Here is a 14,118-nt window from a genome sequence, read left to right as displayed (position 1 = left end):
GCATTTGTCTTTAGTTACGGAGTAAAAAGAATTTAGAGTATAAACAACAAACTATAAACGGTTTATGAAATAAATTATGAGAAAGTTTTAAATTTTAAATTTTACTGGTGATAGGGTTGGTTATAACCCACTACTTTTTATGTATTAAAATAAATACAAAAATCTAGACAAAAACCTATAACACACTACTTGTTCCGTTCTTGAGATTTTTTTTAGGGTTAAATATAGTAAGCCCCCTTAACTTTACATTTAACTGCACTTTACCCCCTCAATTTTACATTTAGTTGCACATTTGTGAATTTTTTGAAATATGACTGTAATTTGCAAAGGTTATTTGTAGGGGTGGTTATAGGGTTAGTGTGGTAATAAATATTTTTTAATTACAAAAATGTAATATTGTATTAAAATAGCATACGAATGAGCATTTGTCTTTAATTAAGGAGTAAAAAAAATTTAAAGTATAAATAACAAACTATAAACGGTTTATGAAGTAGATTATGGGAAAGTTTTAAATTTTAAAATTGACTGGTAATAGGGTTGGTTATAATCCACTACTTTTTATGTATTAAAGTAAATATAAAAATCTAAACAAAAATCTATTCCGTTCTTGAAATTTTTTTTAGGATTAAATATAGTAAACCCCTTTAACTTTACATTTATCTGCACTTTACCCCCTCAAATTTATATTTAGTTGCACATTTGTGATTTTTTTGAAACATGATTGTAATTTACAAAGCTCATTTGTAGGGGTGGTTATAGGGTTAGTGTGGTGACAAATATTTCTTAATTATAAAAATATAACATTGTATTAAAATAGCATATGAATAAGCATTTGTTTTTAATTAAGGAGTAAAAATAATTTAAAGTATAAATAACAAATTATAAACGGTTTATGAAGTAGATAGTGAGAATGTTTTAAATTTTAAATTTGATTTGTGATAGGGTTGGTTATAACCCACTACTTTTTATGTATTAAAATAAATACAAAAATTTAGAAAAAAGAATGAGAAGTTTGAAAGTCATTAAGAGGGTCTCTACTAGAAACTCTTCTAGAATACATATAGATATAGATATAGATACCATGTGAACAGCTAAATACTTCTACGACTATCAAAAAAAATGCACGAACTAAACAAAAATGACGACCCACTTGCTGATACAATTCTCCGAGGCCTAGGTCAATCAGCCATGTTGTCCTTCCTCCTGGATTTATTTGTCCTAACCCATGAATCTGCATGTTATCCAAAATGCAAGTTTGGAGGAGCAAAAAGAAAGCCCTTCCCTTCTCCAAGTACGGACTACAGAATAAATGATAACACCTTTTCCGCCCAGCATTTTCGCTTGCCCCAGAACCATATCAACCGCGTTATGCAATCAACCGCGTTATGCAAAATGCAAGTTCTGCAGTGCCAAAGAATCCCTTCTCTATTCCCCTGCATTAACTAGAAATTACGTAGTACTTCTGTGCTTTGCACTTCTGGATCTCCTCAACTGGTTGCTCCCGTGCAAAAAAAGAAAAAATCTCCCGCACTCATTAATGAGCAACAATATTCGAGTCGAAGGGCAACCAAACTCTGGAAAATATTTTATTGATCTCACAACAGTAAGGAGAAACCTGCTTATTGTGAGTAGAGGTGGCAAATCAACCCACTTAACTAGATTTACCCATACCCGCCCATGAATAGATGGGTATGGGTATTTTAAATTTTTATATATGGGTATAAATGGGTTACCCAATAATACCCATTTATTAAATTGGTATTATTGGGTAACCCATCAAACCCAATTAACCCATTTAAAATTCTCTTCCCCCCAAATCTCTTCTTTTCCCCTACCTTTTTTTTTTTTCAAATTTTTCATTTTGTCATGATGTTAACATTATTATTATTATTATTTGTTGGTTTTATCTTATTATTTTATTTTTTCTTAGTTTGTTAACTTGCTCGTTTTTTAGCATTACCAATTTATGATAAATTTTAGCCTATTTTATTATCTTTATAAAATGAAATTTTAAATTTATATATGAAAAAAATATTAGGGGTTCAAAATTTTTGGATTAAGTTTTTATAGTACTTAATTCAAATTTTTATATTCGTATTATTCAATTATTAAATAATAGGTAATTTTGTGACATAGAGTATAAATGAAAAAAATTGGTAATTAAGTTTATTGAACATTATAAGTAAATATTTAAAACTAATGATGGGTACAAAGAGTGGTATAAATTAATAACTTAGTTTGTAAAAATGAATTTAAATGAGTTTGCAAAAAGTTAAAATAAATGAGTTATAAATGGGTAATTGGGTTACCCAATTCATTTTTTGACTTATCCATTTATACCCATCTAATTAAATGGGTATAAATGAGTTGACTCACTTATACCCATTACCCATTTTACCCAACCCAAACCCGCCCAAGTCACCCATTTTGACACCTCTAATTGTGAGATAAATTGTAGAAACAGAGACCAGTGCAAGCGTCATATTTTTACAACAAATCAGCTGATTACGTGGCAGAGCGTACAGACACATTTCGTCGCAGCTTATTGGATGAAGGCACGCCAGCAGCAGGACAAAACTGAGAAATCACCGGTAATTTTGGTAGTTTGGAGTGCACATGCAGCTTTCAGCGAACTTCACCAGATCCGCAGGTCGAGGAAGCCGTGTTGCCACTTGCCACACCTACATAATAAGCAAACAGCATTTAGGGACAAATCTTGTTTGAGTTTTAGAGATAAAAAAGGAGGGGCCTTTAAACACCCGCATAGGAAAATATGTAAAGAGCACCCACCGAGCTCATATGCTTTTGCAGCAACACCAGCAGCAATATGAGCTGAGATTTTTCTGATATTTACAAATGGAGGATAAATCATCCCCCGTGCATAATGCTCGTCTGTAACTTGCTTTGCCAAAGCTTCCGCTGTTCCAAAATAGAGACTAAACGTATCAACATACTACACTACAATTAACATAAGCAAATATCAAGACCTGAAATATGAAGATATTGTAGAACTAAGCGGAAAATCCCCGAACGGCACCGCACATGACAGCAAAACTTGAGATGCAAATACTTACATGCTGCCAGAAGCATATCATCATCAACAAGAATTGCACCACACATGACCAAACCAAAACCAAATCCAGGAAATATGTAGCAATTGTTTGTCTGCATTCCCAAGACAGCATAATTTAATTACTGTCCGCTCGGTTAATGAAGGAAACTGTGACAAAATCAGGAACATGAGAAATTTATTAAATCTGGCCAGGGACGTAAACTTTGCCGTTGAATTCAACAGCGTCAAATGGACTATAACCAGACAAAGTTGTTTGAAGCCAATGGAAGGAATGTTTGATCTGGAGATGGCTCTGTCCATGACAACTATGGAGGAGAACTATATCCAGACAAAGTTGTTTGAAGCCAAGACTTTGAACCAGAATCAACTGAGTGAAATGCCGATGGTGGAAGCAGTGGGAGACTGCATCATTTGCATGGAAGTTTTCGAGTCCGGCGTTGGGGGTAAAAAAGTTCCATCTGGGCACGTCTTCCATTCATCTTGTATAGCTCAGTGGCTCTCCGATCACAATTCTTGTCCTCTTTGCCGATCCACAGTTCTCACTGCCACCTAAACATCTTTTCCTGTCACTTCATCATTTGAAAATACACATTCTTTTATTTTTTTTCCCCTTCGATTTTGCATCAATTAATTATTTCTGTTTAATATAGGAGCTGATTAAATATAGACTTGGAGCTGATTAATAGGACGTTACAATTTGTTATGAATATTCATGCTCCTTTATTAGATATGGATTGGAAGATGCAGACGACGTCCTTTACTTCCTTCTATTCCTCGAGTTTGTCATTTTTCCCCTTTGTTTCTCTTGTTATCAGCAGACATGCAATGCACCGAGACATAGGATCCAAAGCCGCGTTAAAGCATTTGTGTTGTAATTGTTTAAAGACGTATTTCTTCTCCTTCTGGGGTTAACGATTCTATCCATTTGGATTAGCTTTTTTTTTTAGGGTATTTTTTGAAATTCTTTTGGATTTACCGTAGCAAAGTTTTTAGAGTATATTTTGAAATATTTAAGGGTAGTAAAATATTTAGAATATATTTTAAATATTAAAAACAATTTAGACTTCGTTTTAGAATATTTTAAAAATTTTTATAGTATATAAAAAATTAATTTTAAAAAACTGATGAATCCAAATAGTTCTTTTATTCTTAGGTTTTTCTAATAAGTGTTTACGAACACTTTGTTAGCATATCTAAATAATATTTAATCCATTGTATGAATAGAGAAGATACTTATAGTTATTAACTTCTCTTGCATTTATATGCCTTTTCAATTGATCTCCATTTTTCTAAAAAAAATTTAACACGTAAACGCATCGGTACTTATCCACAAAAGAATTAAATGAGTCTACGCAATCTTTTGTGGCACAAAAATGTTTCGGTGGTATCCAGATAAGAGACGTGTTTCGGTGTTATCTTATCTGCAAAATTCCAATTTCTAACCTCAAAGCCAAGAGGTAGACATGAGGTCAGATTTTTTTTTTTTTTTTTTTAAAAATATATGGCGGACTCATCACTTTTTTCGGTGTTCTTAAGATTGGCTCTTATACCATAGAGTTGAAAAAACCATCGACGAGCAAAAGCTTCCGGCAGCATCTGCAAATATGGCGGCACTGAATTGTATAGACCTCTCCAATTCCGACATACAAAAATCTGTCTCTCTCCTCAGACAGGCAGGCACTCCACTCCTTTTCTTTTTATTCCCCCCCCCCCCCAACAACACCTGCTATTTTTGTGCATTCTTTGGTCTATCTGTGGGGTAAATTTACAGTTTTTTCCGATGATGAGTAATTTAGTTTGAAGGTTGAAGAACTAAAGGAGTGAATATATCAGTAGAAAGTGGGACTAATACTTCTTAGCAAGTAATGAATTGTTCAGTTGTTAAGTTAGTATATAATATTTCCATGCAACGATGCAATAGATACAGTAAGTAACGTAACGTAACTCTGCGTCTCAATTCTATGATCACTTTTATTGATTAGTGCTGCATTAATTTGTTATTGCAGCTATACATGGATAACCTGTTCTTGCCTGCACAAATACTCTTACAATAATATACACCTTTATCTAAAGCCGTTTCCATTCTCCATATCAGTGCTTTCCAATGATTGGCATCATTCTGGGAGTTGAGTTACTTACTCCTAATGATGTTATCGTTTATTTAGGCTTGCTTGGACTCTGGATTTTTTTATGTAGTCAATCATGGCATCAGCCCAGAATTTATGGATGAGGTCTTTTCTCAAAGCAAAAGGTTCTTTAGTCTACCACTTGATGAAAAGATGAAGCTTCTCAGGAATGAAAAAAACCGTGGTTACACTCCTCTTCTAGATCAGCATTTGGATCCTGTCAACCAGATACATGGTTTGTTTTCTCATACCTATTGCGTTTATCCTAATTTTTATATCCGATGATTGTTTATACCAGAATATAAGGACAGGTGTAGCCAATGCATTATACAAGTGAATAGTTGGAGTTCATTCTCTCGTCGCTTTAGAGTATTTTCATTTTCAGCTACACTTTCCGGCCTTACATGTTGACTATATCAACTCCTGGTTGTGGCGATATTTAGCATTGCTATCAAATGTCACTTATCAGGCCTCTTTTATGTTGTTTATATGCTCCTTTTCTTTCTGCATCCTCTGTTCTCTTATGTGATGTTTGTACATGCCACTTACCAGAATGAGCAGCAGAACTAAGTTCGTGTTTTTATTTGAGATAAGCATTTCTGCGCCCTGATGTTCTTGTAGGAGATTATAAAGAAGGATATTACATTGGTGTGGAAATACCAGAAGATGATCCTCAAGCCAAAAAACCATTTCGTGGACCAAACTTGTGGCCTACAGCAGGTAACTTTGCTACGCAATTACTGTTACATGTTGAACATCAATCTTGCTTCATAAATCTTGCAAATCTTTTGGTTAAAAGTGGAATTTTTTTTTTCTGTAAAGATATTTTGCCTGGATGGAGAGAAACTATGGAGAGATACCACCGTGAAGCACTGTAAGTATTGAGATGCCTATCATGTATCAGAAAAACTATCTATTTTTCTTGCATGTGGTTGTACTCATTGGTGCGGCAGAAGTAACTTAATGTCAAGTACTGACCTGAATCATCTTTGCTGTTGTATGAGTAAGCAGCGGATCAATTTAGTTAATCATATTGATTAATCATCTTTGGGTGCAAGGGTATATTTTTTTCTTAACCAATTTGCATTTCCATCACCTTAACAACATTTGATGTGTTAAATTCTGATGAAATTGGTGGTTGGGCCACTTAGATTGTAAATTGCTGGCCATCCGGTTAAATTACTTAATTCGATGTCACTGATGCATAAGATGTTATATCTCTGCTCCCATGCGGTTGTATATTTACAAAATCAGATAAATCATTATTTCTTTTAGCGGAACAGTCATTATTGATGAATATGTGTCATCAAATCGTGTTGAGTAAGTCCAAATACATAGATTTTGTATTCGCTCTCATTTCTAATACATTAATTGATTAGACTTAGACACAATTTTTTGAGTCGCCTATGATGTCTTTAAGCACTTGCTTGAATCCACACATTCACTGTTAATTCTTCCTAGTTTGAAGAGTGGAATTCTGTGTTTAATTATCAGGTAATTAAACAATGATCACCACATTTCTCAAGCGAGAACCTATCATTTTGTTCATCATTTGACCATTGAAATATTGGTGCTTTTCATTTTGGAAAGGCTTATCTTGTTCCAAGGTACAATACTAGTCAATGATGTTGAAATGAAACTGAAGTCGTTGTCTGGTTCTGCATCTTTTCTATTCCCAAATTTGAAAGGTTCTTGATTATTATCTTGTGATGTACTTTCAGCAGTTCTTTCCAAATCTTCCTGCATTTAGCTCTACATCTTGCAGACTGCTTTTACAGCTTGTTTGATACTGACATCCTCTCTATCTTTATTCTTGCGTTCAGTGAGGTTGCAAGGGCAGTTGCTAGAATTATAGCCCTAGCACTTGACCTGGATAGAAACTTTTTTGATCAATCAGAAATGCTAGGCGATCCTATTGCAACTTTGCGGCTGCTACATTATGAAGGTCAGGTTGTGGACAGTTTCCTAAAGAAGGCTGTCTTTATAAGCTGACATGAGCTTGATTAATTTCAGGTAAAATCTCTGAACCAGAGAGCGGAATATATGGTGCAGGTGCCCACAGTGACTTTGGCTTGCTTACCTTGTTAGCCACAGATGATGTCACTGGTCTTCAGGTATACACAAACGTTGGAATTAGATTGATTAGGAATGATCCCATAATTATTCTTGAGTGGGACCATGAACCTGCTGTTCCATTGCAGATATGCAAGGACAAGCATGTTGAGCCTCAGATTTGGGAATATGTGTCACCAGTAAAAGGGTAAGGCCTTTTTCTCTCAACGATCAGTTTCTCTTGAGTAGAAACGAATTTTCTGTTCATGATTCCTTGTTTGGTGTGTTTGGACATTTCATAATACATATATTAACAAAAAATTAAAAAAGGATATTATGCTGTCACTCCATAGATCAAAAAGTCTTCAGCTCATGAATTAGTATAGGTCATTAACCTAAAGAACTTTCTTATGGTTATGCTCTTGGCATTCTGCCATTCTTATTTTTATTTGAGGACTACTGGTTAAATTATTGTTGCAGCATAACTGTTATAGATTAGTCCCAATGATAAGTATCATGCTGCATTCTATGATGGCTGCAAATAAATAGTTGATACACGGTATGCAGAGCATTTATTGTGAATCTTGGAGATTTACTGGAGCGCTGGAGCAATTGTTCTTTCAGGTAATTATGAGTTTCTACTAAGCACAGTAATCCTTTTTTCCCCCTCCTGAAAAAATGAGAATGGATCTTGAGCTATTGCAACTGCATATTTCTTATCTGCGTTTTAACACAAATTATGCCAATAATTGAATGTCAAACACAGACAAGGAGTTCCCATATTTTACCAGTCTTTTCTAGAAGCATTCAGTTTTTAATTAAACAGCTGTTTCAGTCAAGGAGTTCTCATGTTCTAGCACACATTGAACCTCATTATCTTTATGGTGGTTTCGGTGTAAGAAAAACAATCACTGATGTCTGAAGTTACAAACTCTTCGTAAAAGCAGTCATTCATATTCTCTGGTTGGGTTATGAAGTTTGATAATTCTGGAAACCTGAAAATTTATAGTTGAGGGCCTGGAATTTATGGTTTCTTGGAGATAAAATAATTGAATATCTAATTTACCGAACTTTCATCTCCGTGATGTTGAAATTGTTCTGTTGTGGGGATCATTTTCAGGTCAACACTACATCGAGTCTTGGTTGGCGGTCAAGATAGATATTCTGTAAGGCTTTCTGAACCTCCTTATGTTCTGTAACAGCAATGTTTTGTTGGAATGAGATCCTCATCTTAAACAGTGTGTGCGTCAAATATATTAGCACAAGGAAAGTTTCAGACGTAGTTCTAAATAGTTAAATCTTTCTCAAGCCATAGCTTTACAGATACAGTGGACATTACAAGCTCAGCTGATTTCTACATGAGAAATTTAGTTCTGTAAGCAGCGATCAGTGCCTTGCTAATTTCTTCTCTCTGTGATGGTGGGCAGATTGCTTTCTTCGTGCTGCCCAGTTTCAATTGTGTTGTCAAATGCTTGCCAACCTGCCACTCAGAGGATGATCCTCCGAAGTATGTATTGCATTTAGATACATGATATGGGATTTTGTAGGTCATTGTTATCCTTCTTTTAGTTGTTTTGGCCAGAAGAGATCTGCGATTGGTTGCAATGTTCACGTACGTAAAAAGTTTGGTCGTTAATTCTTAATTACAAGTTTTGTCTTTTTTCCGTCAAAATTCGCTCTTGGTCCTCTTGGAATCGGTAATAGTAGATGCCAAGCTGTTTAGTTAGTAAATTTAGTTTGACCTCTAACATCCAAGGTGGATCAGCGGAAAACCTTTGTATGTTTTGGCCAGATGTAATGGTGTCATTGTGCCATTGATTTATTGTATCTGTATTCAGGTACCCACCCGTCACATGTGGAGCTTACTTGATGCAGAGATATGAAGATACGCATGTTGATCGGAGCTCCTAGGATAGTTCGACCCTTGATTGCCAAGGCATCAGTTGTTTCATGTAACGGATGGTGGATAAACATTCTATCAGTTGGTTTGCACTTTTTAACTCTTTTTTTTTTTTTTTTTCCGGGTGGCAGGCTCCTTTTTTTTCTCTTTTTTTTTTTGTGGTAAAAGTAGAAGTTTATTTTAGAAAGTATCTAAGTGTATTTATTGACATAATAAGTTAATAATAATCTATATCTATATGTACTGCAGAAGGAATTTTTGGCAGAGATCTTTTTAATGACTTCTAAACTTCTCATTCTTTTTTCTAAATTTTTATATTTATTTTAATACATAAAAAGTAGTGAATTATAACCAACCCCGTTAAAAATTAAATTTAAAATTTAAAACATTTCAACTATCTATTTCATAAATCGTTTATAGTTTATTATTTATACTTTAATTTTTTTTTACTTTTTAATTAAAGGCAAATGCTTATTCGTATGCTATTTTAATATAATGTTACATTTTATAATTAAGAAATATTTGTCACCATTTTAACCCTATAACCACCCCTATAAATGAGTTTTGCTAATTACAATTATGTTTCAAAAAAATTACAAATGTGCCACTAAATATAAAGTTGAGGGGGTAAAATGCAGCTAAATGTAAAGTTAAGGGAGAAATCCCAAGGAAAGAGTAGTAGATTATAGATTTTTGTATTTATTTTAATACATAAAAAGTAGTGGATTATAACCAACTCTATCACCAGTCAATTTTAAAATTTAAAACTTTTCCATAATCTACTTCATAAATCGTTTATAGTTTATACTTTAAATTCTTTTTACTTCTTAATTAAAGACAAATGCTCATTCACATGCTATTTTAATACAATTTTAATTCGGAAGCATACAACATGATCAAGAAACAGAAGAACCAATTAGGACTAGATTTTGATCTAAAAAAAATTAGACCTAGATGTCACTGGCATGTTACCGTAACTTGCGATGTCAATTATGACTATTTAGCGTTTTGTTCTTTTGCAAGGAGTTAGGACATTGTAAAGTTTATTTAGGCAAACTTTGCCTCATCGGTGATTTGAATATCAAGTTATTGAATATACTATAAATCCTATAATATCAGTCTGCTACAAAAAAATTAATTATTTTACTAGCATGTGTTATTTGCAGACAAAATTTCAGAGGTAAATCAAATATTTTTACTTATACTCTATATAATTTGAATAGTTTTTTAGCGAATATAACCATATTATGCAAGACCATCACTTTGTACAATTGAACTTAACAAATTGTACATCACTTACAATTTAGATTTTGCTCGATACATGTGCAGTTGGTGAGTTCCATAGTAACACTACATCAAACTTCTAATGTTGTTTCATACTCTTATCAACATGTATTTCAAAAAATTGTAGGTTTGAAAATGATACATGTGCTCAAAAGTTAGTTACGTGGTTGAGGTCAAACAATTTTATAACATCACAAGCATTAGCAAATTCTAAAAGAATATGGATGTCCGAATATAGAATCATGCATACGGTATTCACACTAGTTTTATAGTATTCATGAGTACATTCAAACTAGTGTGAATACCCGTGAATACTATAAAACTAGTGTGAATACTGTATGCATGATTATATATTCGAATATCCATATTCTCTTTGAATTTGCTATCAACAATGTTTGTGATGTTGTAAAATTGCTTGACTTTAATCACGTAACTAACTTTCGAGCACATGTATCATTTTTAAATCTATAATTTTTTGAAATACGTGTTTGATGTAGTGTTACTGATTAAACTCACCAACTGCGCAGGTATCGAGCAAAATCTAAATTGTGATTGATGTACAATTTGCTAGGTCCAATTGTACAAAGTGATGGTCTTGCATAGTATGGTTATATTCGTTAAAAAACTATTCAAATTATATAGAATATAAGTAAAAGTATTTGATTTACCTCTGAAATTTTGTACGCAAATAACACATGCTAGTAAAATAATTATTTTTTGTAGCAGATTGATATTATAGGATTTGTAGTATATTCAATAACTTGATACTCAAATCACTGATGAGGCAAAGTTTGCCTAAATAAACTTTACAGTGTCCTAACTCCTTACAAAAGAAAAAAACGCTAAATAGTCCTAATTGACATCGCAAGTTACGGCAACGTGCCAGTTGCATCTAGGTCTAATTTTTTTTTAGGTCAAAATCTAGTCCTAATTGGTTCTGCTGTTTCTTGATCATGTTGTATGCTTCCGAATTAAAATTGTATTAAAATAGCATGTGAATGAGCATTTGTCTTTAATTAAGGAGTAAAAAGAATTTAAAGTATAAACAACAAACTATAAATAGTTTATGAACTAGATTATGAGAAAGTTTTAAATTTTAAAATTGACTGGTGATAGGGTTGGTTATAATCCAGTACTTTTTATGTATTAAAATAAATAAAAAAATTTATTCCGTTCTTGGAATTTTTTTTAGGGTTAAATATAGTAAACTCCCTTAACTTTACATTTATCTGCCACGTTTATATTTAGTTGCACATTTGTGATTTTTTTTGAAACATGATTGTAATTTGCAAAGCTCATTTGTAGGGGTGGTTATAGGATTAGTGTGGTGACAAATATTTCTTAATTATAAAAATATAACATTGTATTAAAATAGCATATAAATAAGCATTTGTCTTTAATTAAGGAGTAAAAATGATTTAAAGTATAAATAACAAACTATAAACAATTTATGAAGTAGATAGTGAGAATATTTTAAATTTTAAATTTGATTTGTAATAGGGTTGGTTATAACCCACTACTTTTTATGTATTAAAGTAAATACAAAAATTTAGAAAAAAGAATGAGAAATTTGGAAGTCATTAAGAGAGTCTCTGCTAGAAACCCCTTCTACAATACATATAGATATAGATATAGATACCCTGTGAACAACTAAATACTTCTACGACTATAAAAGAAAAAAAAAATGCACGAACTAAACAAAAATGACGACTCCGAAGCCTAGGCCAATCAGCCATGTTGTCCTTCCTCCGGGATTTATTTGTCCTAGCCATTGTATCTGCATGTTATCCAAAATGCAAGTTTGGAGGAGCAAAAAGAAAGCCCTTCCCTTCTCCAAGTATGGACTACAGAATAAATGATAATACCTTTTCCGCCCGACATTTTCGCTTGTCCCAGAATCATATCAACCGCGTTATGCAAAATGCAAGTTCTGCAGTGCCAAAGAAATCCCTTCTTTATTCCCCTGCATTAACTAGATATTACATAGTACCTCTGTGCTTTGCACTTCTGGATCTCCTCAACCGGTTGCTCTCGTGCAAAAAAAAAAAAAAATCTCCCGCACTCAATAAGGAGCAACAATATTCGATTTGAAGGGCAACCAAACTCTGGAAAATATTTTATTGATCTCACAACAGCAAGGAGAAACATGCTTTTAAATATCTATATCTATATAAATTTGAGAAGGGATTTTTAGCAACAAGCCTCCACGCATCTTCCTACTACCAATTCAATTTTTCTAACATTTCACATTTAATTCAATTTATAAAATATATTTCTCTCAACTTCCACATCTACTCTTCACATTTGAAATTGTTGGTTACTTTTTAAAATCATTCCATTTTAAATCATTGGTTAATGTGCATGTTATCCTTTATGAATTTCAACCCAGCACGTTTCCGATTGTCTTGCGTTATTTATGATTCTACAATAAGTAAAACTTCTATAAGACCATAAGAATCTATATCTATATCTATATAAATTTGAGAAGGGATTTTTAGCAACAAACCTCCACGCATCTTCCTACTACCAATTCAATTTTTCTACCATTTCATATTTAATTTAATTTATAAAATATATTCTTCTCAAATTCCACTTCTACTCTTCACATTTGAAATTGTTGGTTACTTTTTAAAATCATTCCATTTTAAATCGTTGGTTAATGTGCATGTTATCTTATATGAACTTCAATCCAGCACGTTTCCAATTGCCTTGCGTTATTTATGATTCTACAACAATTAAAACTTCTATAAGACCATAAGAATCTATATCTCTATAAATTTGAGAAGGGATTTTTAGCGACAAGCCTCCGCGCATCTTCTTACTGTCAATTCAATTTTTCTAGCATTTCCCATTTAATTTAATTTATAAAATATATTCTTCTCAACTTCCACATCTACTCTCCACTTTTGAAATTGTTGGTTATTTTTTAAAATCATTCTATTTTAAATCGTTGGTTAATGTGCATGTTATCCTATATGAATTTCAACCCATCACGTTTCCTATTGCCTTGCATTATTTATGATTCTACAACAATTAAAACTTCTATAAGACCATAAGAAGAGATAACAAATATAACATCCTTTTATGCTTTCTTATTAATTTAAATAAGTAAGATTATTTACACTCTATTTTTGTTATTCACACTTCAATAATCATTTTGATCATATAATTTTCAGTAATTAGACTATATGATAAAACAAATGATGGAATTGCAAATAATTAAAAATTGAGTGCAAATAACATTTTCTTAAGTAAGAAATGGCTCCCATGCCTTTCTAATTTAAAAAAGTAGTGGCCCCGCCTATATAGAAATTTGGTTTAAAGTTTATTAGTGGGAGGGTAAATAAAAAGAAAATATTGCCAAACTTAGTAAAAGTAAAAAAGTAAATGATAATATTTTATCTTTAAACTTAGCAATCCTTGGTAAAAGGGCAAAATTAAATAGAAAACAAGAAGAAAATAATGTCGTGGATTTAAAAAATCAATAATGGTACCATTCATGAAATTCAAATTATGAAATCACTAAATAAAAAACAAAGTACTTTTAGCCTTTTAATGTCGAAATTTTTTTAAAATATTCATTTTTGATAAAAAAAAATAATGATAATAACAACACTAATTCTACCAAAAATTTTTAAAAAAATAATATTATAGTTTAAGAGAAAGATATAGAACATTCAAAC

The 14,118-nt window shown here is 32.4% G+C and overlaps 2 protein-coding genes across 4 annotated transcripts; one reads left to right on the top strand and one right to left on the bottom strand.

Moving 5' to 3' along the window:
• Positions 1-2,595: 2,595 nt before the first annotated feature.
• LOC113692889 (NADP-dependent malic enzyme-like) lies at positions 2,596-3,884 on the bottom strand. Its single transcript, XM_072052725.1, has 3 exons — positions 3,075-3,884; positions 2,791-2,919; positions 2,596-2,681 (listed from the first exon to the last, which is right to left on the bottom strand). The coding sequence occupies exons 1-3, from the start codon at positions 3,169-3,171 to the stop codon at positions 2,626-2,628; spliced, it is 282 nt and encodes a 93-aa protein (XP_071908826.1). The 5' UTR covers positions 3,172-3,884; the 3' UTR covers positions 2,596-2,625.
• Positions 3,885-4,406: 522 nt separating this feature from the next.
• On the top strand, positions 4,407-9,415 carry LOC113691543 (kihadalactone A synthase LFS-like). 3 transcript variants are annotated; one of them, XM_027209716.2, is made up of 12 exons: positions 4,407-4,530; positions 4,610-4,746; positions 5,239-5,434; positions 5,821-5,919; positions 6,022-6,073; positions 7,023-7,144; positions 7,213-7,313; positions 7,401-7,459; positions 7,819-7,875; positions 8,372-8,417; positions 8,679-8,758; positions 9,090-9,415. In XM_027209716.2, exons 2-12 carry the CDS (start codon positions 4,678-4,680, stop codon positions 9,160-9,162), a joined length of 954 nt encoding a protein of 317 aa, XP_027065517.1. In that variant the 5' UTR covers positions 4,407-4,530; positions 4,610-4,677; the 3' UTR covers positions 9,163-9,415. The 3 variants fall into 3 exon arrangements, with proteins under 3 accessions (XP_027065517.1, XP_071908824.1, XP_071908822.1); XM_072052721.1 differs by lacking the exon at positions 4,407-4,530 and having other exon boundaries at positions 4,563-4,746; XM_072052723.1 differs by lacking the exons at positions 4,407-4,530; positions 8,679-8,758 and having other exon boundaries at positions 4,562-4,746.
• The last annotated feature ends 4,703 nt before the right edge of the window (positions 9,416-14,118 follow it).

Source organism: Coffea arabica, chromosome 6c (genome assembly GCF_036785885.1).
Source record: "Coffea arabica cultivar ET-39 chromosome 6c, Coffea Arabica ET-39 HiFi, whole genome shotgun sequence".
NCBI lineage: Eukaryota > Viridiplantae > Streptophyta > Magnoliopsida > Gentianales > Rubiaceae > Coffea > Coffea arabica.
This window is presented reverse-complemented; position numbering and strand designations above follow the sequence as displayed.

Coding starts and splice junctions, on each gene's coding strand:
- LOC113692889 (XM_072052725.1), bottom strand. CDS start 3,171: ATGCAGACAAACAATTGCTACATATTTCCTGGATTTGGTTTTGGTTTG. Junction 2,920..3,074: donor TGATATGCTTCTGGCAGCAT/GTAAGTATTTGC, acceptor ATTTTGGAACAG/CGGAAGCTTTGGCAAAGCAA. Junction 2,682..2,790: donor TGCAAAAGCATATGAGCTCG/GTGGGTGCTCTT, acceptor CTTATTATGTAG/GTGTGGCAAGTGGCAACACG.
- LOC113691543 (XM_027209716.2), top strand. CDS start 4,678: ATGGCGGCACTGAATTGTATAGACCTCTCCAATTCCGACATACAAAAA. Junction 6,074..7,022: donor AGATACCACCGTGAAGCACT/GTAAGTATTGAG, acceptor TCTTGCGTTCAG/TGAGGTTGCAAGGGCAGTTG. Junction 7,876..8,371: donor TGGAGCAATTGTTCTTTCAG/GTAATTATGAGT, acceptor GATCATTTTCAG/GTCAACACTACATCGAGTCT.